The sequence below is a fragment of the Musa acuminata genome, chromosome BXJ1-7 (genome assembly GCF_036884655.1).
Source record: "Musa acuminata AAA Group cultivar baxijiao chromosome BXJ1-7, Cavendish_Baxijiao_AAA, whole genome shotgun sequence".
NCBI classification, from domain to species: Eukaryota; Viridiplantae; Streptophyta; class Magnoliopsida; order Zingiberales; family Musaceae; genus Musa; species Musa acuminata.
This window is the reverse complement of record NC_088333.1, coordinates 42,936,106-42,946,392: the sequence shown is the minus strand read 5'-3', so window position 1 is coordinate 42,946,392 and position 10,287 is coordinate 42,936,106. Positions and strand designations below refer to the sequence as shown.

The following is a 10,287-nucleotide window of genomic DNA, read 5'->3' as shown; positions in this document are numbered from 1 at the left end:
TCACTCAAAAATCATTCACTGCATCAGTGACAGTTAACTATCAAATTACCATATACCCTCGTCGTATCCAATAATAGACCATTCACATGTCAAGCATGATCTAAGAAGAAGTCGTAAAATATAGTTCAGCCACAAGTCTTCAGACAGCAATTCAATATTGTTTGTGTTCTTATTCTTTCCCTATCGTTGCCATGTCTCAAAATGCCAAATTCCTTATCTACAGTGAAGGGAAGTACTTGTTGAGGTTGTAAGGAAGAGCATAGAATTCCTCGCTTCGGGTATCTGTTCTGTAGGACCTGAACTTATCCCACCAATGCCAGCCTCTGTCCCTTCGTATGGAGGCTTCACCACGCAGGAGAGTGCAGTCCAGGAAATAAGCGACTATAGCCGCCACTGTTGCAGGTGAAGAAAATATCACGTTGACCATGTCATTGAACTGCAGGGGGGAGACATTTGAGAGGCACATCAGCAGGGGTCAATCGAATAGAAAGTTAATCAACGAATTATGTGATTAGCAAACAGTGGTTGTCAAAAGTAAATCTAAAGTCAGATTTCAGATCATCGTTAAAGAAGTGTAGTGCGGTAAAAACTTCTTTTGAGAGAGTAGTGCATGCTGTTCTTGAGGTGCATTATAGCCATGTCTAACTGTAGGTAAAGGCTGAGAAGATCCACTTACAGTTATAGAACGGGTATGGACTGGGCCATACCCAGAAACCACATAATATTCCCTGAAATATTGTGGAATAGACAAGCCCATGAAGAAAGAGAAGCCTAGAATGAACTTTGTCCTGAAGCTGTTGATGTTGCAGAACTGAAGTAATCCAAGACCTGCAGAAACTGCTTGCAAGAGACGTAAGCATCGTATGTTCATTTTTTCATTTTTTAGACTAGATTTATGACAAATTTCTGCTCCAAGCAATAAACAAATTGGAAGCACAATAAAGCTTATATGTTTATAACCCTTCTGGATACTGAAGAAAGAATTATACTTCCGCGTCGATAGGATTAAAAATGAAATCAAGAAAGCCATTTAAATTTCATTGGAAAAGAATGAAAGCGAGGAACATTTGCTTCAAAGAGAAATAAGATGTTTGATGCAAGAATTGCCAACCTGCATAGGCAAAGAGAACGCAGTACAAAGCAGCAAAGATGGACAAAGGTATCGATGCGAGAAGTGCACCAAATTTTCCTGGTTATTGTGAAAGAAAGTATCAGAATGTAATACCAAAAAGAAGAAGAAGAAAAAGAAAAAAAAGTCATCTAGTTCAATAAGTTCACATGTAAATCACCTAAAATCGAGAAGAAGAACATAAAACAGGCTGATATCTTAATGACCCTTCGGCTTCCAACTCTTGTCAATCCCAACAAGCCAGCGTTTTCACTGTTTAAGCAACCTAAGAGTAAGCCCCTGACGTTTTGAATGCTTATGTTGATTTCTACAACAGAAATTAGCTAATTTACACGGAGGCTGCTGAACCATTTGCAGTGCCAAACATCCCATCTAACAGTATACCAATTCCCTGGAATTCAAGGAGATTTACTGAGGAACAACAACCAATACCATGTCTGAACCAACAAGTTATAGAAACAGAACAGTCCTGACCTGCCAGCCAATGCCCCGACTGAAGACGGAAGGTGGTACAGGCGTCGCACTTGAAAGCCTCGACACAGCAATGAGAGTGCCTGTGGACTGAAAACCTAAAAAATTATTACTAGAAAACCAAATTTGAAACTGAAAAAATAAAAAAGTGTGTAAGTGAGCTTTTTCCTACCTGAAATTATAAGAATATGGCAACACTCGGATGATTCATGAGGACAGGCAGAAGTAGTTGAGACCGAGATAGGAAACTTCAAACATGTATATGCAGCTAATATACTCTGATTTTGCTTTTGTCATATCTGATAACTATTATATACTTATTGTTTAGGATAGATTAGAATGAACTCTATCATGCGGACATCTTACGAGGCTATACAAATGTTGGCCCCGAACCACAAAACTTGGGGGGATTGTATTCACCAACATATTCGACATTTCCAATGCAGCAGAACTTCTGCATATGTTCCAGCACATCGAATTTCGCACTCACAAAAGTTCATAGGTTCTTCTGGTCACACTTATCTGACTCTATTGTCATCTACTACTCAACGGGGGGAACTGATCTTCCCTTTGGTCGTTCCTTTCCATGCTTAATAGCCGTAAAATAATTCCAACCTTTCAGTCTTACCAGGGCAACTTATTCTTTAAGTTGCTTTCCATGATCATGACATTTAAGCTATGCCTTGATGCCATCTCATAATTGTCCGATAATAGATATTGGATTGCCATGTTGATGCCCATGTCAATACCAATAAGAAAAGAATCAAGGCAGACTGATATGTGTTTCATTACAAAATTAAATTTCGTACTAAAAATATATTAGATGATGATTTTGGCCCATAAGTTATTTGGCATTTGCTCTTCCTTAACAAAATAATTCCCCTTAACATTTGAATTGTTTTCTAAGAGAGAAAGCACCCGATCAAACGCATCTATAGTTCAGAGAATCTTACTGCATAAAAGCAACGGATCAACTTAGATTCTGCTGTAAAGTATAGTGCCACAGTAGAAATAAAGATCTGAAGATAAAGATTGTTCAACTTGGATATCAAATTACGAAGGCTACATACATAAAGACCTAAAAGTTGGCTACCATAATTGACCAAACTAGTACGTTAAAAGGATATATTTATAAAGCAAATTAATGGTGGAAGCAGAGATTTAGTGAGATGAAATTTAACAACACAAAAGATAACTTTAAAAGCGAATGTATTGAAAAAGTTAAGACAGGCTTTGCAGCAAGCAAACCTCAATATATATCTCTAAGAGAACGAACCTCAATAAGTGAAGCAAAAGAAGCAGCCATCACAGCAAAAATATCACCCGCATGAAAGATGGGACTCCCCCATTGAAATGGATAAGGAACTCTTATCCTGCAAGTAAATACTGCAAGTTTGATTCTCAATCTAGAGATAATTGGGGATTTGAAACTTCAGGCATTGTGTACAGTAGCACACAATGCATGCTACCTTCCAATCCATGCTAGAATTGTCTATCTATAGGATTCATAATTGCATTTTTGTAGCATGTTGCATTCATATGTAGCAATTGTTTTCACATAGGCGTAAAGTAGCACAAATGTCAATATGATAAATATTCACAACATTTATCACGAATGTTCGTGTTCCTCCAAGTCATGGTCATAGTGACAAAGAATCAAATAATCGGATGCCTTACTAGATCAGCCAAATTAATATTGGCAGGTCAGGAAAGATATAAACTACTAGCAGAGACAGAAGATGTGGTACTACAGTCCATGTAGTTTTTGTGTGTCCTTAACTATCAGTGACAGTTTTCTGTGAGGAAAGAAACCTCACAACAAAAAGCCTTTAATACATATGATTTAGTAATGTAACTTGTTTCATGCATCATATGATGATAAAAAAAAAGAAAAATATAAATTTCTGTAAAAAAAAAAGCAAATCTAAAAAACATATCAATTGCGTAAAATTTCCGGTCTAGAGTTGCAGTACCAGGGTGAGGCACCTATAAGACCAGAGCGATTTGTTCTGCAACTGATTTGAGTTTGTGGAGGTCTATTCTTGTATGCACCAGCCACAGTGAGAATATACGCATACAGCCAAACAATGGCGACAACAATTAGCAGCGCAAACCTATCAAAGATCACTCTCCTTCCGCTCACTGTATGTGGAACATACTGCAGCAAATTGATGCCAAATGTAATTACATCATGCAAGTAAAATGTAAACATTTATACAAAGTAATGCAAAACCGAGTCAAATGCACAAAGTTATACCAATGCAAAGAGTATGAGCAGAATAATAGCCGGAAGCCCTAGTTCGACGCAATTTGCCACCTAGGGTACGGGAACAGAAAGGAAATGGTGAATACTGTAGTCGTCACAAGGAACGCAATACCGCTACTTGACCATGAGGAGAAAAAGGATTGGAGGAACACTAAGTGCTCACACTGGGAAATCCGATGTAGAAAAGGCCGAGCGCCGAAAGAGTCACAAAGGGAACCGCAGCAAGGGGGCTCAGAAACCTAATCCAACCCCAGAAAAGATGAAGATTGAGGTCATTTTGCAGTGAAGTCGCAACTCATTGCGTGCAGATCAAACAGATGAAGAGAAAAGACCTTATAAAAATCCGCCAGAGGCCACAGAACCCTACAATTATCTGAAAGCTGGACGCAGCGATGAACGCCCCCTGAATCGCCCGCATCGTGTGATCAAACCTCTGCAAAACCCACACAAGCAGAGCTTTTCAGACACAAACCCGCAAAAGGAACATAGGGGCTGAAGCTTTTGAGACAATAATCGGAGAGCGAGACGACCTCGTGCGGGTTGATGATGTAAGCGTAGCGCCGGCTGAGGATGATGGAGATGGTCGGGAGAAGATAGGTGTAGGAGCCGCCGATGACCGCCGACAAGCGGGTCCCGAAGTAGACCTGCGTCAGTGTATTGATCGCTGCGACGAACAGAAACGTCTGGATCACCCTCGCCTTCTCCTCCTACGGCGGGTTCCAAGAAACGGGGGAGCGGTCAGCGCCATGGAAACACCATTGCAACACCAAAAAGCAGAGTAGGCGCTCCGAAAGTAGAACTCACATTTCCGCCGCCCATCAGCGGAACCAGAATGGTGGGGATGATGACGGTGGTGCCGAGCATCACCAAGTAGTGCTGGAACGCCAGAAGCAACGCTTCGTCTATCGAAGAGAGAAACAGAACACGATCATCAACAACGAAGTAGAAGAGCAAACGACGCAGAGAGAGAGGGACTGACGCCATGGAGGGGGGCTGGTGAGGCAGAAGTCGACGCCGGGCAACTGCTCCTTGACGGGGTGGGGGACGAACTCGTCGGCCTTCTCCGGAGGTCCGGGAGACATGGCCGCCGCTCCTCCTCTGTAAACGGCAACTCCGGCGGGTGGCAGTATAAATGGGAATGGGGAGAGGCAGCGGACGGGGTGAGAGGGAGGGAGGAGAAGAAGGATTAAGGAAGCGTTATATAGATGGGAGTAATAGTAGTACTTATGAGTTATATTAAATACCGGCAATGGCAGGGGTTAATTGACTCATTATATCTCGTCGTTGGATGTGCGACATTATAACCGTTGGTTTTCTCACCAAATGTGATGAGAGATAGTATTGACGGATGGATGTGACGAGTGTTGGTTGTGGTTTGGAGGGAATTGGCTAACTAACATTTGACTCTCTGTCACCGATGCGCCCCAATTGGCTATATATATATATATATATATATATATAAACTGCTGATGGCTGATGGCTGATGATGGAAGACTGCGTTAGGTCACACGTGGACTTTGGGATTCGAAACACAGACAAATCAGTCGTTTTTACTCCATCTACGGTTATGATTGTTTGGGGTTTGGTTTGACGAGGGTCGGAAGCACCGATAAATCAGCCGTTGGTTCTCAAATTGATGACCACAAGCGGATGAAACATTCTACTGAACCAAACCAAATCGGTTTATTGGACAAGAATGAAACCGAACCAATTGTTCGAATTTTATTATATATTTTTTTTATTTGGTGTTTTTAATGTATTACATTGTGTGCAATCATAGTTTAGGATAAGGTTTTAAGTTGGGAACTCTTTTGGAGATCTGTGGAATCTTTATTTGATACTTTAACATCAGACAGTATTTATCAATTCAATAATATATTGATAATCTGGTTTAATATTTTTATTTTTGTTACGCCTTCTATCGCTTGTGTTATCCTCGTTATCGTATTATCGAGCTCGTACCATCATCATTGTCATCATCGTCAACATTATCACAATCGTAGAGTCAAGTAACCCTCTTCTTAGTTTTTATTATAAAAAAATAAATAATAATAATAATAATAATAAGATTTAACATCAATGATTAAAGTCTTTACTAATTAAATTAGTCGATATAATTTTCAAATATTACATAAATACTAATGAAAATGAGATGCATATTAATTATTATGATGACACAATTTTTGGTTTGGATGATTCTTGTAGAACCGATATGAATCGAACTGAGGAGTTCAATGTTCTAAAGTATTAAGGTGAGCATATTAGATTTGTGTTTTTGGTTTGATCCATTCATTTTAGATCTTTCTATGGTAACGATATGTAGGGTTTTTTAGGGTCCAAAGTAGCATAACATTGTGTTGTCATGCACTAATGACGAAGATAAGCTCATCTCATTTATGATAGGATGAAAAGTCTCCGTCATGCAAACGTAGCACTTCATAACATATACAAGTGTGAGTTCACCTATCGTGGAAGATCGATCAAACATAAGAGCGCTCTCTCTCTCTCCGTCCATTTCAAGTGCATGCAAGGAGTCATCTTTAGAACATAGTCTTTATGTCTGAGTCAGATGGCATTACAATTCCTTTGTTCAACAAGTGTGAAGTCCGGCCAAAATACACGTATTAGGTGAGATGAGGTTGAGGTTGAGGAGGAGGAGGAGGATGATGAGTTGATGTTTCTGCTTTCTAGTGGTTGATGCAGTTGAATCTACTAAGATAACCTGCACTGCGACCAACCTGAAAGAGGTCTCGAGAAGTTGGGCAGGTAGTGCAAGAAGTTGGTGATGCCGAGTGAGCTCACTTTTGACTGATTTGTGTGTTGAAGAACACCACATTGGCATGTTTGATTGGTGCACTTTGAAACTTCCCCTCCAATGTTCCGTTTTGTGTTTGGACACTGTACAGCAGCTACGAATCATGATATCCTTCCTTTTGTTACGATAGATTCTAATTGTTCGAGACTCGGATTCAACCCAAGTCTAACGTCTACAACTATCGAATATCGTAAAAGGATTCGAAAGTCTTAGAAATAAAAATATTTATCAACCCATAGGTTCATATTAGTAAGTGAGAGAGTTTTGATTAATGATATTGAGATAACTACGCATATAAGGAGACATCAAGTTAATGTTATCGTGAGCGTAGATTTTTGGTCGACTTGTCGGGAGAACAAGGAATATGAGAAGATGTGATATGGTGTCAAGTTGTCGACATATCAAAACCCTTTATCACATATTATTTATAGTTGAAAATATGTATGTATTTTGTGTTATTATCAAAATTTACATAAAATATTATCTTTAGTGAATTAAAATATTTAATTTTTTTTTATATATAATTTTTGATAAAATCTTCTTAGAGGTTCATAGTTATCGAGATCGAATCATAGCCTGCAAATCCTTGCTCGAATCGATTTGATTATTGAATAAAAAATGTCAAAAATCAAATTGATACTGTCCGACCGATTTGTTTCTGTGAACATAAATAATGAATTAATTCAATTTCAATTAATTTTAGAATGGCCAAAAATAATTAGACTTCTCTTTTTCGTATTAATCAACACCACTAATAGAATAGGCTCTGTTTGCAGCCATCGCTCCCCTTCTTCGTGAGGTGCTGCGGACTCTATTTCTGTGGACTCTATGAGCTTTACAAGCGATTGAATAGGCTTTGTGATTGATTGTATGTCTACAGTGACTCAACAGACATTATGTTCCCAACTGACATTATTTGTGCTGTCGATATACCAATAATACGATATATTTTGGGATCATCTATGTGGATCTAGGCAAGCAGACATGATGATACAGATGTGAAACCTCAAGTATGATGTGGCACACAGCATACACGTGACGGGCAGTCGCTTACCGCCGCCTTACGAATAACATCATCACAGTACATCCACCCCGGAAAACTCGGGGCGGCGTTGCGTAGCGCCGATCCATGTAGGGCAATCGGCGCTCGTACAAAAGCTTAAGTCGATCGTTCGAGGAGTCGGCTGTAGTAAATTGACCCCGTACGACCAACTCATCTTCGCAAGTATAAAAGCTAACTCTTCTTAATTAGGAAGGGGGGACATTTCAAACTCTCAACTCTCTCGTACATACTATTAACTTGAACTTCGGATGGATCAAGTCGGGAAATCCTCCTCTCGACCTCGACTTGTGTACAGGAGCCCGGTGACAAAGAAGTAGATCACTCGCCAAGAGAGAAGACGTGCTCGAAGTACAAGGCTTAAACCCGACTTGACCCGATGCTCGCCCTCACCACCTGAGCACTCATATGGATGACCTTGTACATCGGGGACCGGACGGAACCATACTGACACCTTAAAGGTTCACCAACAACTAATAATAATAATGATATATTGTAATACAAACAATTGAATCATATATCTATCATATCAAGAAAACATGTATTCGCTGATGATCAATTGATTTTTGTTTTTTTAATTAAAGTTAAATCACTGATAATGCAGTAGAAAATATTATTGCTCATAAGATGAAATGAAGATAAATTAAAAGAATAGTTTCACACTATTAAGGATAGAAAAAGCAAGTTAAAATATGTTGTGATTCAACCATGAGCTAATAATAGATCTAAGCATTTGGACTGAATTGACATGTAATTTATGTATGTTAATTATGATCGTTTTCGATCATACTCATTATTATTTGATTTGTAACATGTTTATGGAGCTATATGTATAAAATTTAGTAAGAATAATTTAAAAATTAAAAAAAAATTATAGTTTTGTCTTAATGGCGATGAGTTGTAATGCTAATGAGTGCACATCGACCTGATCATAAAACTTAATCTAGGAAAAGAGTGAGTCAAGATAGACTCGACAATTAATATTAAATTATCATTTGACTTAATGAATATATAGATATTGAAGTTCACACTATAATATATCAGTTGAATTCATAAGTTCGCAAGTCAAGTCTATAAAAACTTATTATCAATGCGTTTGACACTTGAAAAGTAATCGTTTACGGATTTATGATTATTTGTTTATCTTCTAAGGTTCTTGTCTTTTCTATCTTTTTTTTTTTTTTTCTCTGACATGAAGTGTATGTTAATTGCTTGTAAAACTATCTTTTTCATGAGATATCGAGATATGATCCTCACTCATTTTTGAATTAATCAATTTATTTTTTTATATATCATTCATGATATGATCAAAGTTGTAACTAAACTGACCTTTGTGGATAGATAATAGTTAATACAATGATACTTCACGATTTAGATAATTTCATATAAGTTCATGATATTATGATATCACAAGTTCACATGGCTTAAAACTTGCTTGTTGGAAGATAGAACATGGAACTTCCTTTCAGAAACCATGTGATATATGGGCATTCTTCAATTAGTCTGATAACAATTGATAGATTAACACTGTTCTCATGTGTTGCTACATTGACGAACATCATTGTTGGAACACCGCAACCGACAACGTAACGTGTAGCCTACCTCAAACCAACATCTGCAGAAGGGTCTTCGGCCGCATGAGTCAACAAAACTGAAGTCAGATCCACTCGAATCACCAATTTGGATGTTAGCAACCGAATCTGCTTCCTTCACTGCTTAAGCTGAGCTCTTAATGTCAAGTGTTGATCTTTCCATCTTACTCCATCCGACAGAACCTTAGATGCAAGAAAATGTCTACAAGGGGCAAGCCAAAAATCGAAGGACTACTGGTCCAAGGAACAAACAGTAATCGTGGACCGGATCAGAGGAAGGATTATTGAATGGAGTTCACGAGATTGCAATCTGCAGTGGGCCTCCGTTGTAAGGACTTCTCTCTGCGTTCATCATCCAAACACCAGCATCAAGAAAAGATGAATTCGCCCAAACCCATGCAGGCTTTTACGTAGGAATTAGCGAGATTTGCATGATGATATGAGTTGAAGATGAGATTAGCACTCGCCGACCCATGGCAGGGGCTTCGGACCTTGAGGGAGAGGTCCCATGCTACTACTGCAAGAATGGTGCAGAGGTTTGTTAATCATGTTTCTTTGGGACTTTCTTCCAGCCAATGCTTTCAGCGGTAGTAACACTAATCTACTACTTCCGGAATGCTTCAGCCATGGGCGCGGACCCCTTTAGGCCGCTCACGGCAGGGCCTCCTCACATGCCATGGCTCGCAACAGGAGACCCCACAACCCTCTTCTCCAGCCTGGAGTCTGGCTACTGTTCTGCCCTTGGCCATCGAATGGGAAGCATCATGGCCATTCCACAAGGAAGGAACGCAGCTTCTCCTCCACCTTTTAGTTTTATCTCCTCTTCTGTCGTGAGTAGGTTGCCGGCATATTTACGTGAAAGTGACATAAAAGCCTACCTTTTTCTCCTTTTCAGAGACATTAAAAGCATGCAAGATAGATATTATCAAACATGGCCCTCTCAACCCTCTTCCA

At 39.2% G+C, this 10,287-nt stretch overlaps 1 protein-coding gene across 1 annotated transcript; it reads right to left on the bottom strand.

Annotated features, from left to right (window-relative positions):
- Positions 1-27: 27 nt before the first annotated feature.
- Positions 28-5,188, bottom strand: LOC135679580 (nucleobase-ascorbate transporter LPE1-like). Its single transcript, XM_065193485.1, has 14 exons — positions 4,846-5,188; positions 4,671-4,768; positions 4,397-4,573; positions 4,199-4,299; positions 4,030-4,105; positions 3,858-3,917; positions 3,574-3,758; positions 2,877-2,973; positions 1,604-1,690; positions 1,462-1,520; positions 1,290-1,381; positions 1,112-1,189; positions 677-837; positions 28-436 (listed from the first exon to the last, which is right to left on the bottom strand). The coding sequence occupies exons 1-14, from the start codon at positions 4,946-4,948 to the stop codon at positions 218-220; spliced, it is 1,593 nt and encodes a 530-aa protein (XP_065049557.1). The 5' UTR covers positions 4,949-5,188; the 3' UTR covers positions 28-217.
- Between the last annotated feature and the right edge of the window lie 5,099 nt (positions 5,189-10,287).